The 21,481-nt window shown below is 33.5% G+C and overlaps 1 protein-coding gene across 7 annotated transcripts in view; it reads right to left on the bottom strand.

The window, feature by feature from the left end:
- The window catches only part of LOC149796924 (H(+)/Cl(-) exchange transporter 3-like), a 178,279-nt gene that overhangs the window by 20,246 nt on the left and 136,552 nt on the right, over positions 1-21,481 (bottom strand). For 4 of the 7 annotated variants that reach the window (XM_089961593.1, XM_089961596.1, XM_089961599.1 and 1 more), the window contains 3 exons: positions 16,130-16,153; positions 8,204-8,262; positions 1,120-1,227 (listed from right to left, as the gene is read on the bottom strand). In XM_089961593.1, the coding sequence (XP_089817719.1) occupies positions 1,120-1,227; positions 8,204-8,262; positions 16,130-16,153 (191 nt within the window). Of the gene's footprint in view, positions 1-1,038; positions 1,228-8,203; positions 8,263-16,129; positions 16,154-19,779; positions 19,801-21,481 lie in introns of all 7 variants that reach the window. The other 3 variants (XM_089961594.1, XM_089961600.1, XM_089961595.1) reach the window with 3 other exon arrangements.

The following is a 21,481-nucleotide window of genomic DNA, read 5'->3' as shown; positions in this document are numbered from 1 at the left end:
AGACAATAAAATTATCTCTTGTCAGAAATTTTTATCCCTTCTCAGTATATATCAAACATTAGAGACAATAAAATTATCTCTGTCAGAAGTTCTTATCCCTTTTCAGTTGATATCAAACATTAGAGACAATAAATTTATGGTATCTCTGTGTCAGAAATTCTTATCCCTTCATAGTATATATCAAACATTAGGGACAATAAAATTATGTTACCTGTGTCAGAAATTCTTATCCCTTCACAGTATATATCAAACATTAGAGAAAATAAAATTATCTTTGTGTCAGAAAATCTTGTACCTTCAGAGTACATATCAAACATTACAGATAATAAAATTATCTCTGTTTCAGAAATTCTTATCCCTTCACAGTTCATATGGAACACTGGAGACAATTAAATTCCAACTATTGAAGAGTTTAACCTTGTTTTTCCTCAGTTTATCATGGTATAAACTGTCAGTTGCCGACTCACACAGCAAATAACGCCCTAAGGGCATTATGTCAGCTGAAACTTCAATTATTCATTATGTTATTTTGTTTGCATCATTAAAAAACAGAAATCTTAAATGAGCATAGTAATACATGTTTGGGGTTTTCTGTTACGTAGCTATCTATAGCATTTGGGAGTGTCCAGCTTGATCATAATAAGGTCATCATAATACCAGTCCTTCAACCAATGGAAGCCAAATTTATTCAATTATTTTTTTAAAAAATTGTTAGAATGTTCTTTTCCTTTAATGCTTCCTTTGTGTCTGCCTTCACTGGCAGTGTTTATCTTATGCTGTACATGTGACTCTATTTATAGAAGTGGGTATTCTTAGAAAAGTAGTTCTCCTTACAGGTCATACAGAAATAAACGCAATTCATTTTTATCACGTGGTAACATTCTGACCAATGGAAATGTTACTTTCCTTTACCAGCTACTGGCATTGCAATTATTTAGTTAGAAACACTGAGAGATGGAATAAAAACATTTTCCAAATAAAAACCTTTTTGCATCTAATAAATCAAAACAACATAATGAGGAAAAACAAAATATATACCTATTGTCATAAAAAAATCTGCACTTTACATTCATTCTTCACAAATCAATATGACATAAGTAGATGAAATCTGAGAGAAACCTGTTGCTAGGAGGAGATCCCGCCTCAGTACAAAGCCAACGAGATACTGTGACTCTTTCGATACTACCACTGGGAAACCGTTATGCTCAGTATCATGTAGAATGTGCTCTGTCAAATGAAGGAGAAACAGTAATTATACCTATTATGCTATATATCATGTAGAATGTGCTCTGTCAAATGAAGGAGAAACAGTAATTATACCTATTATGCTATATAGCATGTAGAATGTACTCTGTCAAATGAAGGAGAAACAGTAATTATACCTATTATGCTATATATCTTGTAGAATGTGCTCTGTCAAATGAAGGAGAAACAGTAATTATACCTATTATGCTATATATCATGTAGAATGTGCTCTGTCAAATGAAGGAGAAACAGTAATTATACCTATTATGCTTTATATCATGTAGAATGTGCTCTGTCAAAGTAAGGAGAAACAGTAATTATACCTATTATGTTATATATCATGTAGAAGGTGCTCTGTCAAATGAAGGACAAACATATTCTATATATCATGTAGAATGTGCTCTGTCAAATGAAGGAGAAACAGTAATTATACCTATTATGCTATATATCATGTAGAATGTGCTCTGTCCAAGTAAGGAGAAACAGTAATTATACCTATCATGTTATATATCATGTAGAATGTGCTCTGTCAAATGAAGGAGAAACAGTAATTATACCTATTATGTTATATATCATGTAGAATGTGCTTTGTCAAATGAAGGAGAAACAGTAATTATACCTATTATGCTATATATCATGTAGAATGTGCTCTGTCAAATGAAGGAGAAACATGAATTATAGCTATTATGCTATATATCATGTAGAATGTGCTCTGTCAAATGAAGGAGAAACATGAATTATACTTATTATGCTATATATCATGTAGAATGTACTCTGTCAAATGAAGGAGAAACAGTAATTATACCTATTATATTATATATATCATGTAGAATGTGCTCTGTCAAATGAAGGAGAAACATGAATTATGCCTATTATATTCTATATATCATGTAGAATGTACTCTGTCAAATGAAGGACAAACATGAATTATGCCTATTATATTCTATATATCATGTAGAATGTACTCTGTCAAATGAAGGACAAACATGAATTATGCCTATTATATTCTATATATCATGTAGAATGTACTCTGTCAAATGAAGGAGAAACATGAATTATGCCTATTATATTCTATATATCATGTAGAATGTACTCTGTCAAATGAAGGAGAAACATGAATTATACCTATTATGCTATATATCATGTAGAATGTACTCTGTCAAATGAAGGAGAAACATGAATTATACCTATTATGCTATATATCATGTAGAATGTACTCTGTCAAATGAAGGAGAAACATGAATTATACCTATTATGCTATATATCATGTAGAATGTACTCTGTCAAATGAAGGAGAAACATGAATTATAGCTATTATGCTATATATCATGTAGAATGTGCTCTGTCAAATGAAGGAGAAACATGAATTATACCTATTATGCTATATATCATGTAGAATGTGCTCTGTCAAATGAAGGAGGAACAGGAATTATACCCATAATGTTATATATCACATAGAATGTGCTCTGTCAAATGAAGGAGATGCAAAAAACATTTTAAATATGTCTGTGTTAAAGTACATCTTATAGTTTGCTGCAGTATGCAACAGTTATCAAAGATTACATTTACAATTTTGTGGCTGTAAAGAAAAGTATGGAAATATTTCAAATGAATAAATATTGGTAAGCCTTTACTAGACAATGACTTTTTTACAGAGACCCTTAATTTAAGTGTTATCTGCTTAAGACTACATACTATGTGAAATCAAATTTCCTGTCACCCTGTATGCATGATATCGAGGATAAGAATTGCCAAATTATTGTCTTTAAAACTTAAGTTCATTTAAATCTGGAGGTACTATGCATATATATGTACAAACATGTACTATGCATATATATGCATATATGTACTATGCATATATATGTACAAACATGTACTATGCATATATACACACATCTGTACTATGCATATATATGTACAAACATCTGTACTATGCATATATATGTACAAACATATGTACTATGCATATACACACATCTGTACTATGCATATATATGTTCAGCCATATGTACTATGCATATATACACATCTGTGCTATGCATATAGATGTATAAACATCTGTACTATGCATAAATACACACATCTGTACTATGCATATATATGCATAAACATCTGTACTATGCATATAAACACACATGTGTACTATGCACATATGTATACACATCTGTACTATGCATATATACACACATCTGTACTATGCATATCCATGTATATGTAGACACATCAGTACTATGCACATATATGTAGACACATCTATAATATGCATACGTATACACATCTGTAATATTCATATATAAGTACACACGTTTGTACTATGCATGTATACACACATCTGTATGATGCTTATGCAAACACATCTGTACATATATCTGTACTATGTATATCTATGTACACACATTTGCACTGTGCATATATACATACATCTGTACTATGCATATATACACACATCTGTTCTATACATATATATGTACAAACATCTGTACTATGCACATATACACACATCTGTATTATGCATATATACACACACACCTGTACTATGCATATGTATACACATCTGTACAATGCATATATATGTACACACATTTGTATTATGCATGTATACACATTTGTACTATGCATATAAATGTACACACATTTTATTATGCATATGTATACACATAGGTACTATGCATATATATATATATATATATATATATATATATATATATATATATATATATATATATATATATATATATATATATATATATATATATGTAAACACATCTGTACTATACATAGATACACACATCTGTACCATGCATATATATGCACAAACATTTGTACTATGCATATATATGTACAAGCATCTGTACTATGCATATATACACACATCTGTACTATGCATATGTACACACATTTGTACTATGCATATATATGTACACACACTTTATTATGCATATGTATACACCTATGTACTATGCATATATATGGACAAACATCTGTACTATGCATATACACACATCTGTACTCTGCATATATACAGATACATATACTATGCACAGGTATACAAATCTACTATGCAGATATATGTACACACATTTGTACTATGCATATACATGTACACACATCTGTACTATATATATATATATATATATATATATATATATATATATATATATATATATATATATATATATATATATATATGTGTGTGTGTGTGTGTGTGTATACATTTGTACTATGCATATGTATAACACATCTGTACTATGCATATCCATGTATATGTAGACACATTGGTACTGTGCATATATATGCAGACACATCTATACTATGCATATGTATATACTTCTGTATTATGCATATATGTGTACACAAACATCTATACTATGCATATGTATTCACACACATCTGTACTATGCATACATATGTAGACACATTTGTACTATGCATATATATGAACACACATCTGTATGATTCATATATATGTTCACACATCTGTACTATGCATATATATGTAGACACATCTGTACTATACAAATACATGTACACATATCTGTTTTTTTAGGGTTAATGAACAGTTATGTAGTTAACTATATCACAATCATCGTACTTTTAAAAAACTAATATTTGCAAACCAACAGAAAGCCCTTTTAATAATTTCTAAGTTCAAAATCTATTTTTTTTTCTCACAGTAAATGTTGAGGTTATCAATGATCCTAGTTATGCATAATATTTGGCACAAATGTATATACATATATGTCCGATACATGTATATCCCTCCAGTATGGTCCACAACCTTGATCACACATTTGGGTGCATATGAGAGTCTACATTATTCTTTTTCAAGATCTGTGTTTAGTACTTCTCATTGTAAGCATTATTTTTTAGCGATATGTCACAACGATCATAACCTAGAATGTATCGCTAAGTCTGGCCTGACAATAATCTGATAAATATCAAGAAAAGATACTAAAATTGTGTTTAAAGAATTCAATAGAAAATGTGAAATTTAATCTTAAAAGCAATTAACAGTTCCACTATTTGCCCACCCACTTCATCTGCATAGAAAAATCTTTACTAATCACACAATTAAAACTTTGACTGACCTCCATTTGTTATAAAAATAAAAGTTAAAAATTTCAGCTAAATCCAATCATTACTTGTTTAATTATCAAAGTACAAGGTAACTATATATTTTCAAAATTAATGTCCATTCTGTGGGACCTTGCAAATCTGTGCTCCTATATTATGCGGCTGAATTATGTAATACAGTGCAATAAGTCACTTCATGCAACAGACGGTGGCAAGCCATTGGTCATATGTCAAGATAGTACTGAGTAGGGTCAATTGATATGGCCAATCTATTAATAGCTTCCTTTCTTGCTCAAAAGGAAAACCAATTATAAAGTTTGTGGATAGAAGATTGTACTGAACATAAAATACGTTCCTCTCTAACTGTAATGCAGTAATTGGGGTCCATAAATGCTGTCTTATGTACAAAACAGAAATATAATAAAAATCATAAGAATCTGTTGATTATGTAAACGTGTATGTTAATGGGGAGGGGGATTATATTGTTAAATAAATGCATGTGTGTATGTGATTTGAATTTTTAATGTAGTTTTAAAAATTGTCCAATCATATTGCTACAATGTCTGCAGTTTGATAGTTATAGTGATGTAGCATCATGTTCCACCCAGCCACATTATCCTGACATGAGGTCAACCAATCAATAGATATTTACCTGTGTAACAGTAGTTTTGCTCAACTACATCTGACAAATCATATTAAGTACGCATTTCCAATGGTCAAGCAGTCACTTTATGAAAATAAAGATGTCCAAATGAAACCCAACTTCTTTCTTGAATCTAGACTTGTTAGTACATTTAATATATGTGTGCATCTGAAGATGGTTATTGAAAAATGGTGCTTGAATAATACAAGAACTCTGCTTACTGGTACATCTAGTGAAATTGTAATAACCTCCAGATTGCCTTAGGTTTTCATCAATGGACAATTTCATTAATGCTGCACCGGAGCAACATTTGAAATCAATGAGATGCTGTACTGTACTTGGTTCACTACATGCACTTGTTTTGCTTTAAGTTATGCCATGTAATATGACCAGCATACTGGAAGGCCCATATTACTGCTAACCTGTGTAGTGTTATCAGCCACATCTACTGGCTGTCTACAATTATGCCATGTAATATGACCAGCATACTGGAAGGCCCATATTACTGCTAACCTGTGTAGTGTATCAGCCACATCTACTGGCTGTCTACAGTTATGCCATGTAATATGACCAGCATACTGGAAGGTCCATATTACTGCTAACCTGTGTAGTGTTATCAGCCACATCTACTGGCTGTCTACAATTATGCCATGTAATATGACCAGCATACTGGAAGGCCCATATTACTGCTAACCTGTGTAGTGTATCAGCCACATCTACTGGCTGTCTACAGTTATGCCATGTAATATGACCAGCATACTGGAAGGCCCATATTACTGCTAACCTGTGTAGTGTTATCAGCCACATCTACTGGCTGTCTACAGTTATGCCATGTAATATGACCAGCATACTGGAAGGCCCATATTACTGCTAACCTGTGTAGTGTTATCAGCCACATCTACTGGCTGTCTACAGTTATGCCATGTAATATGACCAGCATACTGGAAGGCCCATATTACTGCTAACCTGTGTAGTGTATCAGCCACATCTACTGGCTGTCTACAGTTATGCCATGTAATATGACCAGCATACTGGAAGGCCCATATTACTGCTAACCTGTGTAGTGTTATCAGCCACATCTACTGGCTGTCTACAGTTATGCCATGTAATATGACCAGCATACTGGAAGGCCCATATTACTGCTAACCTGTGTAGTGTTATCAGCCACATCTACTGGCTGTCTACAGTTATGCCATGTAATATGACCAGCATACTGGAAGGCCCATATTACTGCTAACCTGTGTAGTGTTATCAGCCACATCTACTGGCTGTCTACAATTATGCCATGTAATATGAACCACATACTGGAAGGCCCATATTACTGCTAACCTGTGTAATGTATCAGCCACATCTACTGGCTGTCTACAGTTATGCCATGTAATATGAACCACATACTGGAAGGCCCATATTACTGCTAACCTGTGTAATGTATCAGCCACATCTACTGGCTGTCTACAGTTATGCCATGTAATATGACCAGCAAACTGGAAGGCCCATATTACTGCTAACCTGTGTAATGTATCAGCCACATCTACTGGCTGTCTACAGTTATGCCATGTAATATGAACCACATACTGGAAGGCCCATATTACTGCTAACCTGTGTAGTGTTATCAGCCACATCTACTGGCTGTCCACATCTACTGGCATTCTACAAACAGACTCTGAGTAATGGAGCTGGACTCAAAAATAGAGTAATGGAATTTATTTTGGATGGAAGAAGTAAACAACTCAAGTGACTGCTGAATTCAGTTTGGTGACTGAATAATGGATGAAGGATATACTGGAAAGCTTTGACTGTTAAGAACTAACCACAATGCGCTTAAACCACAATTCTCTTTTTGGAGTCACCGTGAACTTGATGTATGAACCTTTAATGCCAAATCTACAGATTACTTTCTTATCCCCAGTGGAAGCCATCTACAAAGTTTGGTAAAGGTATCTGAACTAGAAATTAAGGTACTGTGTGGGAACCAATTTTATTTTCTGAGTCAGTATGACCTTGCTCACAAACCTTTTACCCCAAAAAGTGTTTCTTTCTTACCCCAAGTGCAAACCATGCCCCAAATTTGGTCAAGATATGTGATTTATAACCAAATACCTTGTTGGGAAACAAAACACCCGACACCAGACTGATTGACAGATGTCATACCATTATACTCTCCACCTCATGATGGGCAAACACACAAAAAAGAGCAAATACTTGTATCAAGCACATTTCATAAACTCTATTTCTACTCACCTATCTCCTCTAGTGTTGTGGAATCCTGTGTTATAACACACAGAGGTGGGTCATTCCTCCTGAAATTAACAATGAGCAATTAAGTACGTTAATATGTCAACGTGTGTTAATGCAGTTAGACTCAATATGCAGGGTCATAAAAAGAACTGAACATTTATTTATTTTCTTGGGCATCATTTTTTATTTTTATTTTGTGAGGAATAACATTTGCATCAGTACTTAAATATGTGGATTGGAGAAGAGTATCCTATTGTTTCCAAAAGGGAGATCATCACTTTTGTTTTAAAATTTGAGATTTGCTGTAACCATAATACCAACAAAAAGTAAACACCCTATGAACAATAGTGAATTCAGAGTTTAATGAGGTGCAACTAATTACCTGGATGCAATTAAATATCAGTTTGATTTAAGCCAGAATGTATTAATCATGTATTTGCCTGAGGCAAATTTCATCCAAATTGGATAATAGTGTACTCTGGGCTGGCAAATTTGCTTTCTCCTGAAAATATTGCAAAGCCACAACACAAGTACAAACCTCAAACATGCATACTAATTTATATACTGGCAATCCATATTGCATTTATAATTCTGATTTTTTAAGTTATTTCCTACAGTGCAAGCCTAAAGAAAAAAAAATCATGTTTAATTTAGTAAATCATAACAATAGTTAACTGAAAATATCATTATATGGAACATTTAGAAAGACTGTTAAAACTGTATATGAAGTTTAAGTTATATTCATTTTGTAAACAAATGTTATTAAACACATACAACTTGAAAGAGATACAGAGACAGAGAGACAGAGAGAGGAATAAAGACAGCTGAAAGAAATTTGTAAGCATAGTCTCCATAACAAAAATCTACATGTAATGAGGAATAACAGTGTGATCCCATAACTTGTAAAGCTCCATTTCCTTGCCCAAAAAAAATAAAAACGTTTGATATGGCATGATTTGTAGCTTTCACAATGAATTATGGTGAAAAGATTTTGAAAGAGTCCAGAAGGAAAGGGCAGAGTGGAAATGTGGGGGCAAGCAATTCAGTAAGGAGGGTACTGTCAAGTATATTGTTCCTTATGCACTCCTATCACAATGTCAGCAATCCAGCAATGTGGTCACTGTGGCATATACACCTGTACACAGCCATAAGCCATAATTAACACGTCGCATGTCAATGCAAAGTTCAGAAAGCATGTACTCTCAGTTTCCAGGTGTCAGAATAAGACTACCTACAAAGTATAGTAGACCCAATCAGTAATCAAGACAATCATCTATAGACCCAATCAGTAATCAAGACAATCATCTATAGACCCAATCAGTAATCAAGACAATCATCTATAGACCCAATCAGTAATCAAGACAATCATCTATAGACCCAATCAGTAATCAAGACAATCATCTAAAGACCCAATCAGTAACCAAGACAATCATCTATAGACCCAATCAGTAATCAAGACAATCATCTATAGACCCAATCAGTAATCAAGACAATCATCTATAGACCCAATCAGTAATCAAGACAATCATCTATAGACCCAATCAGTAATCAAGACAATCATCTATAGACCCAATCAGTAATCAAGACAATCATCTATAGACCCAATCAGTAATCAAGACAATCATCTAAACATGGTGCATTAATCATGTTATCAAACTCTGTATCAATGAATTTAAATAATACTAATTTTAGACCACAACACAAGGGTTCTTCACAAATTAAGTCAAACTGTGATCCATGTGAATTGTAATGTTATAACCTTCATTTCCTATTCTTATTCATTGCAAAGATCAAGCTCATAATAAAAGTAATACAAGTGAATGGCACGTTTTTATGCCCAGCCCATGTTTACTAGTCCTCCTGTGTAGGTAGCTGTAGGGCCTGGTTCACTTGGCAGATTATTGACAACTGGGTCTTAATGACCTTGACCTTTGGTCAAGCTAGGCAATCTTGAACTAAACTTAACATGCATCAACAATTACCTTATTAAACATAATTAATCCAAGAATCTCCAGGTTTCTTTATTATCATAATTTCAAGTCATACATAAAGTTTGGTCAAGGGAAAGTAACAGTAACCATGATCTCGGACCCCAAATCAACAGGCTTCTTCCTTACCAAAGTACAAACCATTGGCAAAGTTTTGTCCAGGCATGTGATGTAGAACTCATGTCATTGTCTGGCAATGATTTTTGTTTTCTTTGTCACAGTAACAGTGACCTTTCCAATTCTGAGGCCAAAATTTATAGGCTTCTCAAGTACAAACCATCAACACAGTTTGGTAACTGTTGATGGTCGAGGACTCTATCTATTCTGCAAAAAAAGATTCTCCTTCTTTCATTCAGTGACTGTGACCTTTCATTTCCAAACAAACTAAATAGGAATGTCAGGTTCATTAAACAAAATTTGCTTTGAAAACTTTTCTTTTGTCTTTTGGTTCATGGCATAATCCATAATCATTGCAAAGTTTCAAGAGCAAATTAAAGAGGTCAAAGTGACCTAACTTTGCCTGATAAGTAGTAACCTCGCTGTTGAAAATATCTAAGTTTCATTACTGTGTATACAACTGCATCAGAGAAAAGTGACTTATAAAAAAACAAAATTTACATGATGGAGCATGAAAATTAGATCATTGTGACCTAATTTTTCTTGTGGTGAGTAGTATTCTCGAAGGTAAATACACACATCATGTTTCATCAATGTGCATTCAACAATGTCAGAGAAAGTAAACAAGGTGCAAAAACTTAGTGTTGACCCCTACGCCAATGATGACAATGATACAATTTTCATCAGAAATGTGACTCCTATGTCAGTCTTGTGCTTTGCAGGTGAGACAGAAATGGACATACGACAAGTTAATTATACCCTGTACTTATAAAATCTACACTGCAAAACATAAACGTAAATCTGGAGACATACGGATTTTGTTGAACCATACAAAGTAACAGATGTCATGGAAAAATTAATATTTTCCTGCTGAGGACCAGTATGACCTGAAAGCTGAATGCTCATTAAGTAATTCTTATACATCTGAAACAAAACTGCTAATTAATAAGGAATTATGAAAAGCATGGGTGATAGTGCTGTTTTTGAGGTGGAGGATATTTTGCAACTAAAAAGAAAAACTTGTACAAAGCATGGAAAAGCAACTACAAACCTAAGTACATGATGGTTTTGAGATTGCAACCAGGACAAACAACTTGCGACATTCTAGGTATCAACAGTTACAAAAATTAAATATTTCTCAATGACAATGCTCTGACTACATGATTTGATTGCTCCATAAAATAACTGACACTGAATATCAAATTGATGGCCACACCACATCAAGTTCTTTTAGTATTCAGGTAAACCATATAATGTTCTTCAGGTAAATAAAGTATTTTAAACTTCAACATTAATAAAACAATTCTAAGTTTAATTTTCATTATTTTTAACCAGGTTGCAAAATAGTAAAAATTAAATTAAATAGAAATTATACCATGTATCATATTATTAAAAATTGATGCACTCTATATACTAACTAGGAACTTGGGTCCAACTGCAAACAACAAAGATCCAGACCTTCTGTCACATAATGAGCCAGCAGATCTGGATCTATGTTGTTTGTTCTATTGATCAGTCCTCATAAAATGCATAAGCCCAGATCTGCTTGCACATTATGTGAGCAGATCTGGGTTTGTGCGGTTTCGTACTTGGATCAGACTTATCAGCCAGTACATATCATATACCTAAAGTAATGTAAACGATCTGCAAAAATTGTACAAAATGGGGCAGAATAAAACTTTTCCTAACTTTTAGCAACAAATGACAAAGAACAAACTATACAAAAATTTGAATTAATTCATAAATTAAGTTACCAAAAAAATGTTCCTGGTGATGACATTATTTTTTAGTACCAATCAAGTTTTAGAGAAAGATGTATTTAGTTTTGGAGATAGTACTTACCCAGTCTTAATATGTCATGAGTATGCCCACTACCTTGTAAATCCAGCACTCCCAGGCTAAAAAACATGTCTGACATATAAATTGGCTTGTTTTAGCAATAAAAGTGCTAGGTGTTGTTGCTTTGCCAAGATGTAAGTCAGTCAAGAGTTATCTCCCCAAATTTGGTTTGAATTTGCATGGTCCTTCACTAATAGACTATAGGGAGATCTTTGGTTTATATAACCATCTTATGATCATGCAAGTATTATCAAAAAACATTTTACTCTAAAAAACTTGACTAGCCTTCAAAATAAGCTGCCTGACCATAATATGTTTGGAGTTTTCTCCCCTTACCATGGAGTTGGCCATATTAACTGTTTTCTTTTGTACATGAAGAGAGTTGTGTCAGAGACAGACTTGGGTTAAGACATTGTTCATGTGTGTAGAACTTTCACTCTCACAGATGCTGCAATGGTACCTACTCAGCGAATCAGCAAGACACCTGTTACATTGCTGGTAAAGTTTGTACCAGGTCATACTGAGCCATTTGGGATGAAAGATCTCTGGCACAGAAGCTAGAGAATGTTGTCTCTGACCACATCCCAATGCTTAGATGATATTTGCTATAGCTCCTGGAGGCTATCCAGCAAATGTGCTATGCTACCTAGCAGTGACCACCTTATCGCTATTAGTGACTGCTCTAACCGTGTCAGCCAGTATGTGCAAGCACTTTATATGGCCTTGGTTGAGTTCCTTGCAGGCTTAGCTGATAACCCATGGTACTCAGGATGCCAGAGCCTGAGGAAAAAAAACTTTCCATCTCTGAATGATACAAGCAACCAAGATTTCCCTCTTCTGATTGGACCTATCTGCTTTAGGTATCAATTCAGAGCCCTTACAATATTCTGCTGACACCATTGGGACAAACAGTACCAGGAAGACAACATAAAGGATCGGATCCCAATTTGCAGGAGCTTGTTCTCACTAATGAAGAATAGGCCATTATGAATGAAAGCAATCCATCATGGCAGAACTGACGATTCTGTTCACTGCAGCTAGATTAGTAGCCTTCTCATTTTCTTTAAGGTAATCAGTTCAAAATTATAACTGCTGCCAGTATCATCAAAATTTCTCATATTAGCTGTTGTGGATGTCATATTGGCACCATTTTCATTTATGGTCAACAAGATATCATTTAGAACCAATGAGATAATATAAGAAGTCTTCTAGTTGAACCCCATGTTGATATGACTTTCTGTTTTTGAGAACTAACAATAACAAGATTTTCAAGACGGCTGCCATGGTGGCCATATTAGATATCAGACTGGTACCATTTCCATTCAGGACCAACTAGACATCATAAAAAAGTCTTTTGGTCAAAGCATAATATCAATACGACCAGACATTTAGGAAAAGTAGCTATAACAAGATTTTCAAGACGGCCATTGTGGCAGCCATATTGTAAACACCATTTTCAATTACAACAAAAAAACCAACATCTAAAGAAGTCTCTTACAGCAAACCTTATGCTGATATGACCATCAATTCAAAAGCAGTGATGACAAGATTATCAAGATGGCCACCAAGATGGTCAGATTGGATATCAAATCAGGACCATTCTCATTCAGGACCAACCAGACATCACAAGTAGCCTTTCAGTGAAAACTCTATGTTAATATGGCCATACATTCAGGATAAGTAGCTATAACAAACTTTTCAAGATGGCTGCTGAAGTGACTATACTGGAAGTCAGATTTGCACCACTTCTGTCTAAGACCAACCGGGCAAAATGAGACGTCTTCTAGTGAAAATCCAATGTCAATATGACTTTCTGCTTTGTTCTTGAGAAGAAGCAATAAAAAGAATTTCAAATGACCACTAAGGTGGCCATATTAGATGTCCAAGTAGCATCATTTTAATTTCTGACTGATTAGACCATCTGATGAATGAGTGTGTAAAGTTTCACAGTAATCCTTCATGCAGTTTAGGAGTATTAGTGATAATGAACTTGTGCAAACAGACATATGGATGAAACATGAAGGCAGACGGAAAAAAGGCTATCCCCAAACTCTACTGGCCAATGACAAACTGGGTTAATAACAGAAAAATTACTTGACAAAATTCATAAACAAGTTTAGATTAAAGCAGTACAGACCACAGAGCAGGCAATTAGGAGGGTGCACACACTTACCATATTAAGTTATACAGATGCAAAATATTCACTTATGAGGACCACAGAATGACAAATAGACAATAAAACAGGCAGAGTATACTTCCTTGGTGTGAGAAAATTCCCACAAATAGCTAATCAATGCAAAGGCACAAATGAATTTGGTATTTGCAAAGTCTTGAGAAAAAATACATGGTTCCCAGCATGAGTGGAAATAGTAAATTACAACTGAAAGGATTTAGTACTAAGCATTCTATACATGGGGAGATAACTCATCTGACTTCCACCTTAACAAGCATATGAGGATACGTGGTAGCTCAGTTGGTAGATTGTCAAACTCATAATCCAAGGGTCATGGGTTCAATCCCCACCCATGCCAGCCTTGGTAGACTGCTTTGGTGTGTATTTAGAAAAGACATTTAGCTTTTATTTCTTAGGCAAGATAAAGCCACAATGTGTTAAACTACCATTAAACCTAACAACATCAATGACCAACTGATAACCTTTTGCACTTCTGTGGCTAAAACGCCAAAACATGGCAAATATTTTTAGCTTGTAAGGGCTGGATTTGAAAAAACAGCCAAAACATGGCAAATATTTTTAGCTTGTAATGGCTGGATTTGAAAGGTAGTGGATGTACTCCTGACATAGTATGACTTGGTAATATATTTGAAGAAGAAATCAAAGATTTAGTCCTAACTACAGAACTATCATCAAAGTTGTATTGCAGTAAACCCATATATACAGGTGTATAACAAATTTATAACACAAGCTTTGGGAAGGTACATAAGAACATTTCATCCTGTAGAAATGCACCATCTAGGTTTTGAAAATGCAAGAACGGCACAGATGATTTTAATTCATTCATGGGCAACATTGTTTTTACCATTAATAATATTAAACAGATATGTCATCTATCGAGAATATTTAAATACATGCCATAAAAACACTTGGCCCAAAAGATTTTAGCATAGTGATTCACATAAATAAATATGTTACAGTTGTATAGAAAATTATATAAGAATTTAGAAAACTCTAATAAATTAATAATCTGCTATTAAAATTGCCCATAATTAAGGCTCCAACTTTACCAACAAAGAAAAATGGTTATTTTAGACCTGATACATCTGATTGGACAATTTTAAGTCAGAACTTTATATTTTCAGCCAATGATATTAATGGATTTTAGATGACTTAAGCTTAAATTCACACTTATATACTGTTGATGAAAATTTAGCCTGGAACTTGTGTTCAAGCTTTACCAAAGAATTTTTTGAAATTCATATCATTATATGTTTTTTTGTGTGTTTTTAAAAAATGTTTTAGGTGTTGTCTAATGTTGCAAAGTGCTTAGAGCTTCTAAAATTTAGGCACTATACAAATTCCTCATTATTATTATTATTATTATCATTATTATTATTATTATTATTATTATTATTATTATAGCAGCAATGATACAATGAAATGTCATGAAGTTACGTTAGCTCGCTTTTGAGAGATTCAAATACAAGGTTTAACGCTGTCCTTGTTCTGGCACTTAAAATGTATTTTAATCAATTGAACTTTTGTTGTTTTTTTTTTCTGTACTCAAATCATCTACCAATGCAAACAGTACACATTGGAAAAGAAATTTCTTTGTGAAATCATGTTGCAAGAACATGAGAAAATGACCATGCCATCAAATGCAGAACAGATATGATAGTTTACAAACCATTCCAGACAATTAAGTTTAAGACTTTTGTTATTTGAGGAGATGTAAACATAAAGAGCCGCAGTCTGCATGATACAAACAAAGAAGTGGCATACTGCACCTAGACAACAAGCATCACTTACACTCCAAGGCCATAACGCCAACATCTTCGGTGGGTGTGGAAAGCAAAATTCAGAATTTACATTAGTAATAAGCTGGTTTTAAAAAACAAGAGTTAAGTTTTATTGCTAGCAAATGCTGATTGTAAACACATTATGTCCTGGTTTTGATATTGACTGTACCTTCTTAGATCAATGTAACCTGTTCTGATTTCTATGGTCCAATGAATTTAGTAAAAACAAAGCAAAATGCATTAAATGTTCTTGGACAGTACAGACCCAATAGGAAAAGTAACACAATATGACATAATGTTTTTCTTTACATTCAGATTAAAACTGAATCATCAAGAATATTAGTATAATTACGTTTATTGTTAGACATATTTCTTTTTTACTGCAGAGGAAGAGGAAGCACAAATGTTCTCATTGGCCAATTACATTCCTAACTTTCCTTAGCTTGTGAAAGAAATTTCACAAAGTTGCTGCAAATCATGTGTGAAATATAAAACATAATGGTTTGCAGTGAGGTGTCTCTCACTGGGCCATGCCTACTTGACCCACATGACCATGCAGAGTAAAATCCACATGTCTAGCAAGATGTCTTACACATTAAGCTTCTTACGTGGCTGTAGTATAAATGTATTTCATGGACAACATGTCAGCTATTCAACATTATGAAAACTCGGACACATGGACATATCAGTTATTCAACGTTAAGAAAAATCGGACATATGGACATGCTCCTGTCTGGTCATGGGTAGCTGATGTGCAAGAAATACTGTCAACATAAAGTGTGGATATTTTTGTTGTATTTTGTATTTTACTATCATATTTCTTATGCAATTTCACAACTGTGGATTTCATTAGTGTGTTATGAAAGGGTGGAAAAATACAGTGAGTAAAGTTGATGTGATTGAGCTGTATGAGCATGATAATGAGGAAATCTAATTAACAATCTTTAATCTAATATTTTATTGATCAACTGTTATTTTGTCAGTCAATTAAAAGCAACCATGTTACCCTTTTCACCCAATAGTGTACCATAGACAACAGTGTCTACTGAATCATTTTTTCAGTTTGTTTCTAAAATCTACAATTCTATGTATTTTTTTAATGTGTTTTTTGGTATCAGTATATTTTTGTTTACATTCCTACCTCACTATTACATTCATTATTATCATACCAGCTATCAGCTGACTGTGGTCACAGATGCCATTTCATTAAGTAGTCTTAAATTTTATGTATATGCACTTTATTTGAAGGCAGACTCACCATATGGTGGTACATTCAACAGGTGTCTTTAGGCAAGACATAAGAATGATTTCTCAATCAAAGTACACTGTATAATGGTCTTGTGGTTCGTTTCAACCAAATGCCAATAAATCATTTTGAAAACCATTAAGAACCCCATATTTGGGTTGAAATCCCACACAACCTCTGAGGTGAGCAGACATGGACAATGATGGCAGAACATGCCAAGCATCGATCCACCATGTTTTTTATTCCAAGATCAACTCTAGTTGCTTTGGAAAGAACACTCAGGAACAGCTGAGAACATATGAGAACAAGTTCTTACTGTTTGGGCAAAATCCTATAACAGGTCAGCCAATGAAGGCCCATGACTCACATGAACAGTGTTATAATGTGGCGTACAGTATCATGTACTTATATTTGTTTTCTATATTTGATGACCTTGATCCACTGTCTAAGGTCATGAGTTTGAAAGGTGTGCAGATAAAAAGACACAGAAAAGAGAAAAAGCTAATTTTCTCCGGTAGCAAGAGTGTTCATTTCCCTCACAAGTCATCATTCATAATTAAATATCAAGAATTATATATATATATATATATATATATATATATATATATATATATATATATATATATATATATACACATACATATATACATACACACACACACACACACACACGTATATATAGTCTGTCACATACTATATATTATGATTTACACATTTTTAAAATCAATTTTACATCACAGATCAAGTATTTCAATAACCTATTAAAGAGACATTTATATTTGGTGCATTGTTCTGAAATAAACTGGACCTTAAACTCTAAACCATGAATTGACATTTTGCTATAAAAAGCAACATTTAACTGATTTTTTTTAGTCTTAGCTGTTCAATATATTTACAATTTTACTATTTTTGTAAATTTAGTACTCATGTTTCAAATGGAGTGATAATAATAATAATAATAATAATAATAATAATAATAACATTAATACAGGTATCCAAAGACTTTTGCGATTTCAACATATCAAATTCTTTGCAAACATGATTTCACATGAATTTCTTTTAATATTTGCTTTTTTTAGTGAAGACTATAAAAGAAGGAAATTATTTGTTTAAAAGAAAAAATACTCAGATTCATAAATGGTTAAAATAATTTTGATTTAAAATTAACTGAATTTTGTATTTTTCAAGAAAAACTGAAGGCAGTGAAACCAAAAATTTCAAGGAATGCAATTTTGAGGTACACTACCACTCGTGGGAATGCAATTATCCTTAAGTCAAGGTAAGCTGTAATAACAATAATAACAATAATAATACATGTATTTTCTTGGCAAAAAATGAAATAACAAACTTTCAGCGAAATCAATACATACATATTTCTGACAAAAGAACTGGGCAGAGAGCTAACAGCTATATAAAATATACAGTAAATGAAAGCAAGGAAGAAAAAGTGAATGCTGTGATAAAATGAAAGCAAAATCTCATGTTCAAAATGAGCTATTATTTAAAAAATAAAATATTCTATTCTTGTTGAAACTTTGTTTGGTCTTTCTTGCTACTTCAAGAGCTCTAGCTTGTGACTGTGAACTGATGTATTTAACTTTTAAAGATAACATGGTGCAGATGTAATGACCTGATGAGATCATCAACATCATGCACTGAACCACGTTTATTACATGAGTTTATCTTTGCAGGCTTTCCCACAGATGCCCCATCTATGCGGCAGAGGCAGCCAGTGAATTACACTTTAAAAAGAATTCAACACATGAAGTCAGTATAATATGCCAGAATAATGCTTGCATTTTAAACCTGTACTCTGTGTTTGGTTTGTGCCTGTGTTTTACACCTGTACTCTGGGTTTGGTTTATGTCTGTGTTGTACATTTATACCATGCATTCTGTTTATACATGGGTTTTATGTCTGTATTTATACATTTTTACTTTGGTATGGTTTATATGCTTGCACTATAGTGTGGTTTATACCTGTACTTTGGTATGATTTATGCCTGTAATACACCTTATTACACTTATGCTTAATCTACTGTTTAATTACAATGGTACTAATTTAAACAAGTAACCTCTTTGGACGCTTTAAGTATGCCAGTGTTAGGCCTGAGAATCTCTAGTACTGTGCTTGATTCTCATCTTCAGCATATGTATTTTAACTGTACAATATGCCTGTAGCATGTGTATGATACAAGCATATGATTTTTTTTATAGCTTGCATAACTAATAAATTATGCAATTTGTTTCATTTGGTCTCCCTGTTCCTCAGCAGTAACAATCTATCACAACTAGGATTAAGTGCATCAGGTGTAAGATGTAGTTTCATATGTGTTAATTAAATAGGTAAAAAAAAAACTATAAGCAGTAAATTCAACATGACATTCTTAATGATAAATGCAATACAATACCTACCTCAAGAAAGGAGAATTTTCCCTATAGAAATAGTTTATAATGTAAAGTTTTTTTAAAGAGAGATATGTTCATGTGAAAATATCACATCTTAGGTTTATTTTGGAGACAATGGTAGACATACGGAGACAATGGTAGATATATTGAGACAATGGTAGATATATTGAGAATTATGTAGAATAAAACTAATCCTTCCTACTAAGAAGTGAATAAGATCTATTGCTTTGAAACAGAAAGTTTCGATAAAGCTGGCATTTAAATCAGTGGCAATTAAAGCAAGTGTAATCTGGTACAAGTAGAGTAAAACCCTGCAATAGCATGCTTCTGTATAACATAAACACGGCATTGTGGCAGCATGGCTCCAAAATTTTACAATAATTTTGGTCATTTCTTCAAGTTTTGTGCCACAGTAAACAAAAGTTGATTTAATAATTTGGCCAAAATCTCTTATCACCATGACTGTGTCTATGCAATCAATGCAGTTTGATCTCCACTTATATTTTAATGAAGTCAGCTCTTTTGAAAAGCTGATAATCTAGTTAGATGTATTACTAAACCATGAACAATAAAGCGATTAAGTCTTTTTCATTTTCAATGCATCCTATGTACAGCTACTGATGAATCTAGGACAAACAATGACCAACAGCTTTTTGCTCAGTCAAATGGCATATAGAAAACTATGCACCAATCAATATGGTAGTTCAAAAACATTTCTCACCCAAATTTATAAGCCAATTACATTATCAATTAGTAGTTAATTAAGCAAATACTAATATCAAAGTCAACCTCACAGCTAAACATTGTGAATTTTTTGGGGCACTGATTTATAAAAACATCAAAAAATGAAAGCCGTGCATCATACACATGTGGCTTGGTGGAGTTCTCGGACAATCGTCACACAATCAATTGACCAGCAAATAACATCATCCATTCTTTACATGAATGACCCAATTATCTGCCAACATGCCGTGCATGTAGTAGTTGAACAACAAGGCGTCATAGTATTAATTAGTGAATGCTTTGCAGTGGATAATGGTACATGGAAATGTAAAGCTTTTATTATCAAAAAAGAAGCTTGAGGCCCTGGACAGGAATAAGTAAAGTGTTCAGTGATTGCAGTGGATAATGGTACATGGAAATGTAAAGCTTTTATTATCAAAACGAAGCTTGAGGCCCTGGACAGGAATAAGTAAAGTGTTCAATGATTGCAGTGGATAATGGTACATGGAAATGTAAAGCTTTTCTTATCAAAAAGTAGCTTGAGGCCCTGGACAGGAATAAGTAAAGTGTTCAATGATTGCAGTGGATAAAGATTAGGGCTGTCAACGGGTACTCGGGTACCCGGGTACCCGACCGTATTGAAAAACCCGGGTATTGAAACGTAAACGTGGGTACCCGTAAAAAAAAAATCGCCACACTCGCCAACCACTTCAAACAGGTGTGACAGTTATGGCTTTAATTAGAAACCAGATCCCTGCTTAATATAAATAAACAATACATCAGAGAGTCTGCTTGGATTAATAAAATTCATTGAAATTGTGCAACAGGACAAACCGTTATCCCCGAGGCATTATATACCAAGGTTAAAACATAGCATTGTTCTACAGGTAATAAACCTCTTTGTAGACGATAACTATTGATTGTGGGTGCTAAATGATCGGTACATTGCGTGCTCTTTTAATGAAATCCAGATGGATACCTTTGA

This window comes from Sinohyriopsis cumingii, chromosome 6 (genome assembly GCF_028554795.1).
Source record: "Sinohyriopsis cumingii isolate HCF-2022 chromosome 6, ASM2855479v2, whole genome shotgun sequence".
Lineage (NCBI taxonomy): Eukaryota > Metazoa > Mollusca > Bivalvia > Unionida > Unionidae > Sinohyriopsis > Sinohyriopsis cumingii.
The sequence above is the reverse complement of the archived record's forward strand: the minus strand, read 5'-3'. Positions and strand labels throughout refer to the sequence as shown.